This window comes from Hydra viridissima, unplaced genomic scaffold (assembly GCF_058129835.1).
Source record: "Hydra viridissima isolate aposymbiotic clone 2 unplaced genomic scaffold, HvirCarnegie_v1 scaffold_8, whole genome shotgun sequence".
Lineage (NCBI taxonomy): Eukaryota > Metazoa > Cnidaria > Hydrozoa > Anthoathecata > Hydridae > Hydra > Hydra viridissima.
This window is the reverse complement of record NW_028324307.1, coordinates 11,076,524-11,092,221: the sequence shown is the minus strand read 5'-3', so window position 1 is coordinate 11,092,221 and position 15,698 is coordinate 11,076,524. Positions and strand designations below refer to the sequence as shown.

At 29.6% G+C, this 15,698-nt stretch overlaps 2 protein-coding genes across 2 annotated transcripts; one reads left to right on the top strand and one right to left on the bottom strand.

Annotated features, from left to right (window-relative positions):
• The first annotated feature begins 388 nt into the window (after positions 1 to 388).
• LOC145186807 (cysteine-rich secretory protein 2-like) lies at positions 389 to 3,175 on the top strand. Its single transcript, XM_090095502.1, has 7 exons — positions 389 to 556; positions 640 to 703; positions 866 to 910; positions 1,104 to 1,350; positions 1,655 to 1,763; positions 2,284 to 2,428; positions 2,801 to 3,175. Exons 2-7 carry the CDS (start codon positions 640 to 642, stop codon positions 2,917 to 2,919), a joined length of 729 nt encoding a protein of 242 aa, XP_089951628.1. The 5' UTR covers positions 389 to 556; the 3' UTR covers positions 2,920 to 3,175.
• Positions 3,176 to 3,861: 686 nt separating this feature from the next.
• On the bottom strand, positions 3,862 to 13,858 carry LOC145186514 (vinculin-like). Its single transcript, XM_090095500.1, has 19 exons — positions 13,480 to 13,858; positions 12,904 to 13,011; positions 12,557 to 12,728; positions 11,855 to 12,172; positions 11,246 to 11,464; positions 11,000 to 11,136; positions 10,384 to 10,576; positions 9,907 to 10,052; positions 9,619 to 9,781; positions 9,379 to 9,530; positions 8,971 to 9,210; positions 8,762 to 8,897; positions 6,723 to 6,814; positions 6,553 to 6,640; positions 5,018 to 5,166; positions 4,781 to 4,896; positions 4,531 to 4,666; positions 4,337 to 4,427; positions 3,862 to 4,185 (listed from the first exon to the last, which is right to left on the bottom strand). Exons 1-19 carry the CDS (start codon positions 13,534 to 13,536, stop codon positions 4,025 to 4,027), a joined length of 2,874 nt encoding a protein of 957 aa, XP_089951626.1. The 5' UTR covers positions 13,537 to 13,858; the 3' UTR covers positions 3,862 to 4,024.
• Positions 13,859 to 15,698: the final 1,840 nt, after the last annotated feature.

Below are 15,698 nucleotides of genomic sequence, written 5' to 3'. Positions count from 1 at the left end.
GCGCAATTTGTTTTGAACAGAAGTTTATCAAATAATGACGTGCAGTGACAGCTTTTATGCTCCTCCCTTTCAAAAGATGCGTAACTACCAAGTGAGACTTTGCAGCGAAATTTTAATCGAAAAAGATTATCTACAAAGATCTCTGCAGAGTTTAACGCTCAATTAAGTGCTCAAGTTAAAAAGGTTTAGAGTTAATTCTTTCATTAGACAAAAATTTCAAAAAATTTTGGGAACCGCAGCAGGAATTATTTTGAACAATGTGATTAAAAAATAGCACAAGTAAAGCTCAGGATAATCAGGATAATTTTATAAAAGATCCCCCGCAAACTTTTGTTTTTGAAATATTTGTATGTTTATGAGATCTGATATTTTATCTTTTGCTGGATATATTTTAAAGCTGGATTAAAAGCAGTTTAAACTTTTATTCAAATTTTATAACTTTTTTTTAAGACAAGAAGCTATCAATCGTATTTATTTGTGCAGGTGACTCGAAGTAACGAAAGAAATAAAAGAACAACATTTAAAAAGAAAAATAATAAACGAATCAACGTTGAAGGTTTTTTTTTATCGAAAACTTTTGTGTTTGTACGAAATGGAAAACTTTTATTGCTTAAGGATTTTCTTCTGTTTTGTTTTTAGATGAAGTTTTCACAAAAATATTTTTTTTTACAAAATTCTTTGCATCTTGGTTTCCTTTTGTTGTGTAAGTTTTTTTTAGTGTTTTAATCTTCTTCTGAGGCTTGATAATGAACTACTTCTGTTGATGATGGCAATGATGATGATGATGATCATCATCATGATCATCATCATGATCATGACCATGATTATGATGATCATCGTGATGATATTAGTGTTTTCTTTTTAGATCACATGACGTCGGTGGTTGATTGCATAGTTTATTCTAAAATTGGTAATATTAGCAATAGAGTTTTTGAGTTTCAAAATGATGTTGTTGATGATGATGATGATGATGATGATGATGATGATGATGATGATGATGATGATGATGATGATGATGATGATGATGATGATGATGATGATGATGATGATGATGATTGCAAGATTCGTTTTATTTTCGTTCATGATATAAAGTATTCATTTAGTGACACCATCCGATGCAACAACTCAGCAAAATAAAAATCGTGCAGCTTACAATTCGCCTCCAATTTCCTTTGATTCAACTTTATCAGAAAATGCCAAGACGTGCGCCTTTACAATGGCTGAATTGCATTTGCCAATAGCTGCGCACCCTTGTCAAGAATCCGGTGAAAGTATTTACCAAACATCACTGGATCTCTCCGAGCCTATTATTTCGGACAGTGATTTAATGAAGGAGGCTGTTAATGCTTGGTATTATATTACTTCTTCTTTATATACTTCGTTATATACTCTTTAATTCTATTTTTCATAAAGATAATCCTTTTATGTTCTTTTTATCCCTGAATCTTTAAGTGATGGATCATCTAAAAAACCTTATAATGATCTTTTCTCAGACAATCACTGATTACTTTACACGAAAGATTTTATTAAGCAAAAATTTCTTAAATCTGTTGCAACAAAGCGACCTACAGAGATCAAAACAATTGAATACTATTTTTGTTTGGTTTTATGAAAATTTTTGTTCGCAGGAATTCATACCTTCATACTTTTTTAGGTATGAAGAGAAATCTTTTATGAAATTAATTGCTTATAACGTTTTCGACGAAAAATGGTTGAAAGTATTGTCTGATGACGATTTTCATCGGACAGGACATTTTATGCAGGTATTTTTTGAGGATACTAAAAAAATGAAAACTCACAACTCTTTTGGTTTTGAATGTAAACGAAATTCGTTTCAAAATCTTAAAAAAAAAAGTAATTTGTTTGTGATATTGAAAACTGCTTTAAATAATATTAGTTGTCTGTTTTATGAATACAAATTTTAACATATCTTTACTAAGCATCTGCGTCTCGTTATTTTTTTATTCGAGACGAGACGATGATATCCGGGGCACAATTTTTAAGTTTCCGAAAGAAAATTTATTGTCCCGATTTATAACTTTATTCCGGGACAGTTTATTCGTAAATTTTTTTCGGGACATTTCTCGTCTCGTTATGCTTGTCCCGGTTCATTTCGAGAAAACGATTCCGAGACGCAGACCCTTAATCTTTACATAATATAAAAGTGGCGATTATGTTGCTAAATCGTAAAAGTTATGCATTTTCATACTGAAAAATCGTAAAGACACTTTTGAACTACTTATTCCATTTTTTCACAATCTAAATATTCCAAAATTGTTTTAGATGGTTTGGAAAAGTGTTAAATTTGTCGGGTGCGCTGTCTCTTATTACACGACTGAAACGACTCGAGTATACTACGTAATTTGCCGATACTCGCCTGCGCCGTATTTAAAAACGACAAGTGAACGTTTAGCTAATCTACCCATAAGTAAGTTTACTAAATTTTTTTTTATTATTATATGAATTTTAAAGCCAAAAAATAGCGGGAGTAAAAATTTTTCAGATTTGATATTAAGACTGAAACACCTAAGAAATGAAATTGAAATGTTTTTTAACCTCCTTAAAAGCTTTAAATTTTAAAAAATCTGAGAATTGGATAAAGCTTTCGTACTTAACGTAACAACATAAAATCAAAAGCTAATTTTTGCAAACAGGTACTTATTGTTACATTCGGTGATATGACATAAATATGACATAACGTTCATTAAAATAATGGAAAAAATATTTCGAAAAAGTTTTTAAACCATTCGATTAAACTTATGAACAACCTCTCCCGTTGTCAACTTCGTCTTTTCTTTAGCAATTTCATCTCTTTGTGCTGATTCAAGTTCAATTTGTGAAAAAGTGGCTACAGTGGCTAACTGCAGGAACTTTGAAGGTACAAGAACAAAGTGCAGGAAATCTTGTAACGCGTGTTAAATGTTCGCTCGGTTCGCGGAACAGATTTTTATTACCCATTTCGGAAAAATCAGTTTTTATTAACTTTATTTTTAACAAGATTTAGTTTTTCATTAAAAAAAAAGTTTGCAAATTAAAAAATTTTATAAGCGTTTGTGACACGTTAGGTCCATTACTTCTAAGCTATAGTACTTTTTAGTTATTTCCTCGCTTCTCATTTTTATTGACAAACGCTATTCTTGTAATTTTATGTAAGGTAATGCAGTCTGTGTACAAACGTGCATTTTTTGCTGATGGTCTACAGGCTTCAATATCTACAAAAAAGCCTTAGCAGAGGGAGGGAAGGGGAAATAGGCGGTAAAAAGCGGCTTATGCTCCGGAGCTCTCAACTCTAGCATCATCAAAAAAAAAAAAAAAAAAAAAAAAAACCTTTCGTTAGTTTAACTTTGTTTTGATTTCAAACTTTTTTGTTTTTTACAGCAAGACTCAGATTTTTAATCAAACCGTTTAACTTCTATGCAATTATTTTTTTTATTTTTTTACATGAAGTTGTCACAAATCTTTCATTTTTCTTTTATATGGAATTTTAAACTTTTGTGTTTAATAAATCAATCATAAAAATTAATCTGCAAGAAACTTTCAGAGTTTTAGAAGATGCGTCATTTTATTCTTAAAATGTGAGAGATTTACTTAATGCAATTATCTTATTGTAAATATCTTACTACTTTTTCTCATAAATATTTTTAAGAAATATTTTGAAGAAGTCCTACTAAAAACTCAATCTTGATAAATTATAAAAATCATTAGGACCTTTCACAAACTTAAAAGTAATTGGCAGAAATAATAGATCACATTCGAGTAAAGAAATCTCCAAAAATTTTAACAAACGAAAAGTTCGTATAAAAAGTTCGTGTAAAAAAGGGATTTTTAGAAACTTTGAATTCAATTGAAAAAAACAAATGGTTGTATTCGAATTTTTTTTTTTGCACTGCGTAAAATTCAGTTTAAAAAATGTATCATTACAACAAAACAAACACGAAAAAAAAGCTACGAAAAAATCATAAAATGTTTTCGACTGTACACATTGAGTAATAAAATTTTGAAATTGTATTTTATAGAAATGAGATTAAGACCCAGTCTCTTTCTTGCGATGCGAAATCTTTCCGTGTCCAGTACGGATCTTAATAGTTGCAGATTCACAGTCTTTCACAACGTACCTTGCGGAAGCCATCAAATTCTCAGCACAACCTACAAGCATCTCTGTAGCTTCAAGATCCGCTTGAGGGTCTAAAATAAAGGAATAAAATGAGCAATTTTTTTAAGCTTCATTGGTTAGCCTATCGTCTGTTAAGAATTACAATTAGACATTAATAAAAGTAATTATTAAAATCAACAAGAAGGCAGGGGAGGAATAGGAGCAGCTAAAAAAATCAGTTACCGTTAGCACCAAACATTGTGGCTTTGACCGTGGCTAAAATCTTCAACTGTGTTGCAATCGTCGGAATGCGATCAATCGTGAGCTCCAATTCCTAATAAAGATTAAAAACAAAAGAATCAAACTTTTTTTTGCCATTAATGAAATCTTCATAAGAACTGAATGTTTTAAAAATAAACATTTAGTGAGAAGCTTACACTTTTCATGCGTTTGTCAGGACAATCCTTTGCGATCTCCCTGGCACGTTTAACGAGCTCCACACTTGCTCGTGCAACTCCTTTAGCTGTCTCGATGAGTTCCTTTTTTGAATGAGTGTTGAAATGATCTTCGTCGCTAAAACAGAAGAAAGAGTTAAAATTGCCGTAAAAGCGTCCAACCCTAAACTTTTAAAATGAATAAAACAAAAAGCAGGTTGAACTTGCACATAAACCTACGTCATAAACTTACGTAATAAACTTTGACATTTTGGCAAACAGCATGGCCATCTGGCGTGCAGCTTGGATTAGAGAATTGCCTTCCTCTTCCCATTTGCTAGCTTCAACGTGAAGCTGATGAGCAGCGACCTGGAAAAGAAAGTGTTTAACGCACAGTGGGAATTTAATTTAAAGAATTGATTATTTCTGTGATAAGCTACAAAAACACTAAAAAAAAGATTAGCTTCAAATAAATTAAAATTCTTTTTACAGCCATGCGATTATCTGCATCAGGAACATTTTCTAGAATGGAGCGCAATTCTTGAGATTCATCAGCTGCTATCAAGCCTTCCACAACTGGAAACGAAGCAGGTGGTGGAGGGCGTGCAGGTGATGGGAAATCAAGTTCGTGTTTATTCGCTTAAAATTAAAACAATCGAAAAAACTAAGGAAACGTTTTTATTCACCACATTTATAATTCTCATCATGTGTGTTTGTGAGTGTGTGTGAGTGTGAGTGTGTGTGTGTGTGTGTGTTGTGAGTGTGTGTGTGTGTGTGTTGTGAGTGTGACTTTTATAAAGATTATCAATAATAAAGATTTGAGTTTTTTACAATATTTAATTTCTTTTTAAGTTTTGAAAATATTTTTAATGTTTGGATGTAGAAAAAATAAAATTCCAAAATTTAGTAGTTTAGTTTATTAACTTTGATTTATTCTACAAAGTAATGGTTACAATTTCTTGTTTTATTTATAAGGTTTCTTATACAAGGTGTAAAAACATGCTGCCGCATTTTTAAAGGAAGAAGGAATTTTTTGTTCCCTTTTTGTGTAAAGTTAAAAGTAAAATGTTTAGAGAGATTTTTTTCACAGTTTCATTTAAAAGTTTTCTTTCTTTATTGATATCTCATTTTGCATTGAGTTCCAAGAATCAAGTTTACACATATTCTTCTATTGAGATTCTATTAAAGTTCTCATACCTCGATTACCCTCATAAGCCTTGATGACATCAATTATTAATTTACTTAGGGTTTAAATTAAATAGCCTCTTAAATAGCTAATAAAAACCCTTAAGATTAGTATTAACTTATTTTGTTCAGAAAAAATGAATTAGATTAACTCTAGACAATGCTTTTTTCATGAAAGCTGCAAACAATGTGTTACTGATTGGACATGCAGCTAGATAGCAAATAGGCTGATTGAATATTCATTCAAAAATATATTAGGCTTTCATATATTAGCTTCATGTAAAATTACATTAAATACAATTGCTGAAATGCTAACCCTTAACTATAATGCTTAGTTAACTACTTTGTACCCAATACTCTAAATAGTTTTTTTTTTTCAACTAAGTTTGTTCTTTTGAACAATGCTATCCATATTTTAAAAGAAAAAAACATTTTATTCTAATAAGAAAATGTAATCATAATTTTAATAAGAAAATATTAAATATCATTGTATATTTACAAATTTCAGGAAATAATATACATGAAAACATGAAAGTGCATCACCAACTCATATTTACAGCTAACATCACAAATATCTGCCTTTGATTGATGTCATTTGTCTTTTTTATTATAACTATCTTGTGTTTGTGCTTTTTCTTAAGACACAAAATTTCATAGTTAACAAAAAGAACACAAAAAAAACAATTTCATAAAAAATGTAAACAAACTATAACTTTTTTTTCCTTTGTAATTTACTAAAAATAATTGAAAGAACTTTTGCTACAATTGCATTTTGGTTAAAAATTATTTCATTTGACTTGCTCCTAGAGGTCTGCTGCTCAAAAATAAAGTAAAAATTACCGATTTTTATCTTTGCCATATCAGGTAAAGGGGGGAGAGGTGGAGCAGTATCAAGTGCATTTTTAACTTCAACAACCTTTCCAACAAGCTAAAAAAAAAACAAAAGTATTAAAATATTATAACAACAATTTATAAACCTATGATTAAATTTTACTTCTTTTATGACGCACCCCATCACTTGTATTCTTGAACTCAATTTTCACTTGAACTGCTTTTGGATTTAAAGCAACATTCTTAGTGCATTGGACCAAAGGAGAGCTGCCTAGATAAAAAATAAAAATTAATCTCTACAGCTCATTATTAAAACATTAGAAATAACGAGCTTATCAACTCAATCAGATTAACTAATGAAATTAATTAAAATCATTTTTTTATTATTATTTACAAATGTGTAAAAAAAAAAATTGCAGAAACTAGAAACTACTACTCTGGTGAAATAACTTTACTACCTTTTAATGGTGAATAAAAGATAAAAAAAATATGAATAAAGATATTTCAGTACCATCTAAATATTATGAATAATCTTAGAACCCTTGAAGCTGGCAGAAGCTTCAAGGGTTCTAAGATTAATCATAAAATTGGACTCCAATAACATGAAGTTACAACCAAGTTGTAAGATCCATGTCAAACTTGAGCTGGCATGGGTCAGATGGCTTATACTTCGAGTGATTCATTATTTTGTTAGGCAAATTACAAACTAGTCTAATCACGTTTCTTTTCTAAACTGATCTATTCAAAATGGCAAACTCTTCACCACCCATTATTTCCTCATACTTTTTATCTTGTTTGAAAGTTTTCTGTATCTTGACTTTGTTGTTTTTCACTCTTTTGATCTTGCTGGTCTTTTAACAGCTCTACAGCTTCAGTTGAATGTTTAAGAATGAGATGGCAGGTGAGTTGAAAAGTGGATGATCGATTGCATCAAAACTTTTTATTGAGTGCTTTTTCTTTTTGCTTTACAGTAGCCTCAAACTTGTTGTTCCTAAATTGGTTGCTTTTGTCATCAGGTTCTACTTTTACAGTTACATTTTTCTTCCCCACTTGGCTTCTGTCTAAATGGTACCATATCTTAAACCTACTTCCAGGTATCATATTTTAAAATAATTATTGCTAGCTTCAATGTGAAGACACCATTTGACACATTCACATTGAAATTTGATTAATTTTACAGAGCTAAAAAATTGCAACTATTAAATTTGAAGACTCCTCTGTAACATACCCAGATTTCCCAGTTTTCACAACAACTTGTTGTACCAATATACATACCTTACACATGCATGCAGTTCAAATTTAATGCTCACTGCATTGGTGAACATTAATTTTAATTGTGCATGCTGGTAAAATTAAATGATTCACCAACAGTGAACAGTCACACCTTTCTCACCACAGTGACAACAGCATCAAAATAGCCACATTCACCACATTCACCATATTCGCCACATTTGCCACATTCGCCACATTCAGCACATTCACTACAAAATTTACAAATGAATCTACACATGAACACAGACATGTTTCCAGCAGTCAATTTCTCATGATATAAAGGATCACTTTTATATAATTTATTGCAAGATTCTACTCCTTGCTGGCTTTCTCCCAGTAGAAAAACTGTATTTCTTGTTTAAACATCATGAATAAATATTTGATGTATTAAAGCTGGCAGATAAAACTACTGATACAGTTAAATAAAAGTATTTACAACTTTAAAAGCACATTTCTCAAATTTGTTGATGTCAAATATAATACCAATTAGTGGCTTTTCCTATAAAATTTAGTTCATCAATTTGATTAACATAGCAAAAAAAATGTTTGAGAGGAAAGGTGTAGATTTATCAATTTTGGCCAGAAATAAAATTGTGTCCAAAAATCCAAACCATATTGCATTTCAAGAACTTTTTAAGGTTATTAAATATCAACCACACTAATATGTGTTAAGGTATCAACCAAACCGATATGTGTTAAAATCAGCCAAATCTGTATGTTTTAAAATATCAACCAGCCCAATATGTATTAAAATGACTCTGATTTAGCCACTTACAAATTCACTAAAGATTTTTTAAAATCAATAGATTACTTAAAACCTGCAACTTGAGTTTTAAATTCTATAGCATATTTTTGTCAACTAAATTTACTCTCTAATGAACTAATGATAAAAATATTTGAAAATCTTTTAAAACTTTGGTAAATTTTAAAAATTAGGGATACTTACTTTCACGTAGCCGACTAACTGCAGCATTAACATTTTCTTGAAACTCAGGCTCAAGAGAATTTTCTGCTTCAGCATTAGCAACTTGAATGACACGATTAGCTAATCGAACCATGTTGCCACCTTTAGATACTACAACCTGTTAATTTGAAGGATATATTAAACTAACTTGCACCCTGTTGTTCCTATATTAGATCTTAAGAAGTACTTACAGAAGGGTTGGATTGTTCGAGACCAACCAATGCATTTTCTTGCTCTTTTCTGATAGCTACTTCACTCTCTTTCACAAAATCAAAAGCATCAGTAGCAGTGTCAACAAGTGCTGTAACTTCTGATGCTTTATCAATCCAATGATTCTTAAGATTATCAAAATGAGCTTCAATGGTGGGATTCCCAGGGTTCAAAAGCAACAGTTTACCTGCATGTGAGACTTGGGGAGTAATTTCTGATAACTAAACAGTTTTATAAAACAAAAAATTATAATAGATTAACTTCAAAAACAACTTTTTAAAAATAAACCAATTTATATCTAAGAACAAAATTAATTATAATTTTTTTTTTATGATTCTTTTATTCTTAAATATAGATTATTCTTTCCCATAAATTTAAAGAACACTCACATCTTTTGCAGCAGAGTGGATATTGTAAACTAGTTGCTTGTTTGCATGTTTCCCATGCACAGCTGTTTGCTCAGCACTCTCAATCATTTTGCTTGTATGGTATTCAAAAGCACCTGCTTTCTCTTCATACTCTTGGTCACGGTTTGGTGTATCTATATTTAAAAAAAAAAAAAGATTTTTTACATAAATTAACCTGATACAATGAAATCATTTTTAATTAATTATAAGCTTTTGGATTACCTATTGCAGCTTTGGCTGCTTTTTCAAGATGCTTAATAGGAGTGGTAGTATCCATAAAGCTATCAACAACACCACGAACTGCTCCAATTTGAAGAATAACTTTTAGTTTCTCCAGCTCTCTCTTTAATTGTTTTGCAATAAATTGAGCTTCAGGAGTGTTTCCCTTGAAAATATTTTTCAAAAATTATTAAAGTGATTTTTTATCAATTTCTTTTAAAATATTTTATAAAAATTTTTAAACAATTCTTTTTCTTGAAAAACAAATTTTTCTTAAAAAACAAACCATACTTTTCCTTGAGCTTTGAGATCTGCAAGTTCCTTTGTCAAACGCTGTACAGCGCTTACAGTTTCAAGGAGCTCTTGTTTTTCAGGTCCAGATAAATGCTCAGCCAGCCTTTTTCCATCTTCAATGAGAGCCTCGATAGCACGCTTACCTATAAAAAAAAAAAAAAATGTTGCATATCAAAAAAGATATATATCTTTTTGTTATTTTTTTTTATTGTAGTTGAATTAATATGAAAATACTATAACAATCTATCAGCATGTTAAAATTAAATGTAAATATATATATATATACATATACATATACATATATATATATATATATATATATATATATATATATATATATATATATATATATATATATATATATATATATATATATATATATTAAAACATATTATAAAGGTATCGTTAACAATTAACTGCAGAAAATCAATTGCCTGCTATGACTATTAGTACTAGAACTAAAAGTTAACATACCAGCACCATTAGGCTCAAATCTTGGGTCATCAATCCAGTTCATTGCTTGCTCATATTGACCCTGTGTTGTGGCAGCAGGCAATCTCCTACCAGAGGTTGTTTCATTTGCAATTGCATCATCAACAAGTTTTGTCAAACGTTGAATTCTATCATCAATTTCTTGAGCAAGCCTCATTGCTTCAGGCGATTGACTCTGATGATTAAAAATTAAGTAACAGTTTTAACCATAATCTAAATGTCACAATTGGAATTAACAAAAGTAACATTTGATTGTACTTTTTTGTTCAGACTATTTCCTTTAAGACATTAGTGTAAAATTTCTAATATACTCTCTAATAAAAAAAAACCTGTTGATTATCCTCACTTTTCAATTCTCTAATTATACTTGCTTACTTAACTATTCTCTAATTAGGCATTTTACACATAATTTTTAGTTTGGAAACATAAAACACAGTTCTTTAAACTTTAAATTTTAGTTTTAAAATAAAAAATGATAATAAGAACAAAAGTTTCAATTTCTATATAAGTTTATACATTAATTATTTGAATACAAAATAATAGAAAGATAAAAAAAAAAAAAAGCATTAAAAAGAAATTATTATTTTGTTAGTCATACCATTCCTTTAGATCGTAGATCTGCAATCTGATCAATTAACCTATCAAGTTCATCACATAAGTTCTTAATCTTCATATCATTTGCTAGAATACCAACCTGTCGAGCTTGTTTTATTATTTCACGTAAGGCTTGTTCACCTGAAGAATATACCTTAAAATATTAACAATGCTAAATTGATTCTTTCAAGATAGATTCAAGTTACAAATGCTCTGAAAATTTCATAAGAATGCATTTTTTTTAAATTACCAAGACCATTCGCTGTGGCTTCTGAATTTGACAACCAATCTTTAGCTACTTTCAGTTTTTCTTGATACTTATGGCGAGCTTTTTGCATAAAGTTTGTAGGATCTTCAATATCATATTCATCGTCTACTTTCAGTTGAAGGACACGCATAATTTCAATGATGTCATCACTTATTTTTGTTATTAAAAAATTTCGATTTTCTTGCGCTTCAGCTTTGCCCTCTAAAAAAGAAAACTTATGTTAATACTTATGGTTAAAATATTTACATAGACAGTATAGGTATAAACTATGTAAGTATGTTATGGTGAATGACCAAAAAATAAATTTTATTGGCATAGGTTATAGAACAAGGAAATGTTTAAAAAACTCATATTTAGTGAAGACATTTTTGTATTTCAGTTAAAACTTAGTTTAAAGATAAAATGTTCATTTTGTGTTAGTTTGTTTTATTTTTGTTAAAGTTCATTTATTAAAAGCTTTAAAATTACAGTAAAGTTGCAAATAATTTTCAATCAAAACACTTGGTTGGCAGATGATAAAAATCAGTATTAAAACTTAGATAGAATTTTACCTGGAAAATGAATGAAAAATTTATCAAACACCAAACTTACTTCCATTTTCAAGTGTCAACACAAAGGACTTCATAGCAGAGATCAATCGTGGAATATTTGCTCTTGCACTGTTTTTATGTTTCTCTAGTAAATCTCTGTGTGTAGCATGTGTTAGGTCTGGAATCCTACCTTCAACTTTTTTGGCAAAGCTAGTAGCACCAGGAGTAAGATTTTTTACAAATGTAACGCAATCAGGCAGAGATTCAACAATTTCAGCAACTTGTAAGTAATCTAGTACTGCACAACATTGTGCTAAAATCTTCCGCACTTCACCATCATCAAAAGTTAGAAGCAGAGCAGATGTTCCATTTAAGATCCCTAAATACAACAACCATGATATAGTGTAGATAAATAAGTAAGAATTTAAAGGAAATATGTTTAGACTACTAAAAAAGATAATGCACCTTTTAATGCTGGTATATATACATATACATATATACATATATACATATATATATATATATATATATATATATATATATATATATATATATATATATATATATATATATATATATATATATATATATATATATATTCATATGAAAGCTCAGAAATATCACTATACAAAATAATAATGACAATGGTAATGAAGAAAATGAAGCTTTATATAAAAAAGAAAAAGAAATCACAACTATAAAAGAAATATGCTTTGAAATATGACCTTTTTGAAACATCACTACAAAATGTTAAAATATATACCTCTTGCTCCATCCAATAGTAGCTTACGCCCAACACTTGAATATGGGTCACTCTTTAAGACTTTTGAGGCTTGTATAAGGTCATTAGATGCCTGCTCAACTCTTGTAAATGTAACAGGCATTTCTTTTTGAAGAATTTCATCCTTACTGGTTTGTACAGTTGACTTACCAACCTATATTGGGTGGTTTTTTCAAATATTTACAAACTTTAACTCTTTCTTTCAATTCATAAATATTTAAATTTACAATTTATTGATAATTATTTCACACACTTATTTATAAATGATGTTAGATAAAATATATTTTAAAATATCTTTCGTTATCTAATTTAAAAAAACATATTTTTACCAAAACAAGGTTGTTGACAGCAGCACTAACAGTATTAACAGGTTCTGATAAATCAGGAATTGCTCCTCCTTCTTCACCTTCCTCATGAATTACCACAAGACGGCCAACCTAAGTACATGTATAAAAATGAGCTGAGGAATTATCTTTTAATTGCAACCACAGGTACTATTTCTTCTATTTTGCTGATTGGCTGAAAACTAGTTTCCTGGTAAATCTAAGCAGCAAAAGGTTGCTGTTTGTATAAAAGGGCTGGATGTTATCATGTAAATGTGACTTTTTAGACAGGATTTTTTAAGTATTGTAATTTATTATGTCTTGAAGAAGAATGTACATATTTAGTTTTTATGTTACAATATTTATCATTTAGTACAACATATATGTTTGAAAATAGGTTTGACAAATAGGCAAAAAGAAATATGTATCTATAGTAAATGCTTAGCTTGCTGACAATTAAATTAAAGATATTGATACCATCCATGAAAATAATGATATCACGTAGCTAGATGTATAATAGGCACAAATGTAAAGAATTGAATTGAAAACATAAGCAAAAACTTAAATAAATTCATAACTAACTTGCTGAGCAACAGGTTCAAGAATCGATTCAATCGTTTTGGTGTGAAAAACGGGCATTTTTGAACACAACAAAAACTGAATTAAGTATAAAATCGAATTTCTTTATAAACATTAAATCTAGTAAAATAAGACTTTTCTTATCGGTTCATAAATCGAGATCTTAGTTTCGTCATAACTCCACCTTTCTGCACAATATAGATATATAGATCTCCTGTGGTTTTAAACAAAGTAATACTGTACTTGAATGGCTAGGAACTTAATCAAAACAATTAAAATTTTGTTTAAGTTTTTTTACACCTCGCTCCCCTCCTCTCCTTCCCCTTGTGTAATTTATTTAAATTTCTAAAAATGAAATTAAACTGTATAAAGTTTTTTAGATGAATGATTAAAAATTTTAATGCTTAAACATTTTGATTCGAAATGTTCATATTGCTTTTACAGGAAGTTTGGAGCTAAATATTGTTTATCAAGAAGATTATTTTTTTATTGACTTGGTTTTGCAGTTTGTTTGTTTGATTTTTTTTTGCTTTTTTTTTTTATCTACTTATTTATCCAATTTTTTGGATAAATAAGTAGATAAAAAAAACGGGCTTAATTTATCACTAAGATTGGTTTGCACCACAAAAAAAATCGTTTGTTTTTTAAACACGTAAATGACGTTTAAGCGCTTAATTTTATTGCTCTGTTGTTAACTTTAATTTTTTTAGTAATTCTTGCTGTTTTATTTTCGGGATCAGAACGCATATCCAATTGTAAGGCATATCACAATTGGATATGCGTTCATATCCAGTTGTGATATACCTACAATTGGATATTATAGGGGTGTTCAGCACCGTATCCTTCGCAAATGAAGTCTTACAAACGCGAAGCGAAGTTGTTTGTTTGTTTGTTTTTTCGGGACTCCTTTTTTACGAAGGTGATGCGAATATATTCGCAAATTTAGAACTTCGTAATTACGAAGCTTCGAAAAAGTTCAGAAATTCAGAACTTCGTAATTACGCAGTTTTGCAAAGTTTGATAATAAAGCTTTACGAAGTTTTTCAAAGTTTACGAAGTGCTTAGAATGTACTACGAAATATTGGTGCCCTGATAACGGATTACGGAGGAATAGCTATCAGGACAATAAATTGTCTGGAAAAACGGGAATTGTATAATCAAACTTTTAATTGTCGATTTTATAACTATATATGTCTTCTTTTTTTCTAACAAAAACTTTTTATCTTTTTCTGTTAGATAGTTAAACAAACTTGGTGAGGTTTTCGCTCAACGGCGACTTCACAATTTTTGCTCAAAGGTGACTTCACAATTTTTTTTTGAAGTAGAAATAGAAAAGAAAAAAGAGAGAGAGAGAGAGAGAGAGAGAGAGAGAGAGAGAGAGAGAGAGAGAGAGAGAGAGAGAGAGAGAAAAGAAAAAGCGGTCAGAACGACTCCCAAAAGGTATTCATTTAAAAAATTTTGGATCTGGGAAGGAGATCTGGGATGGGGAATTCGCAAAAGTTTTGAAAACAAAAATTTTGTATAAATCTGAAGTAAAATGCAACAAACTTTGGTCACAAGAATTAATGCACAGGAATTCTTAAAGTTTTCCAAATATTTTGTGTAAGTTGAACCTTAAAAAAATGGTTCACACAAAAATTCCCATTTGAAAAAATTTACGCCAACTTTAAGGAAAAAAAAAACAGTGCAATGGAAGCAACACCATCGCGTAAAAAAAACTTAGAGAAATCTGTGTATAATCATATAGCATTAAAGTCAAAGTAGAAAACAAAATAAAGATGAGTGAACATTAATGATTATTTCAAGTTTTTTTAATTTTTTTTTTTTTTAAAGTTTCACAAGCTTTTGTAGTCTCGCTTCTCACATGTTTTTGTTGTCTCGCTTCTCACATGTTTTATATAAGGTAATTTTTCCTGTTTGAAATACTTCATCTTTAAAAAAATTGGTAATATTTTATGCAGTTAAAAAATATTGATAGTAACATGAGGGGTCTTAAATTTCAAAAAAATTTAACCATCTAATACTAAAATAAACTTATTGATTTTTTTTTTTATTTTTTACTGGGAAACTGAAATTAATAGAAGGTGACATCATATAGAAAAGTGACATTTTTAGAAGTCTTTTCTATTTGACGATTGGCTGATTGAAGGATTAGAATGTGTCATGCTTTTAGACGTCAGATAAAGAAATTATCATTTTCCCATCAGCACATGCAAATGGAA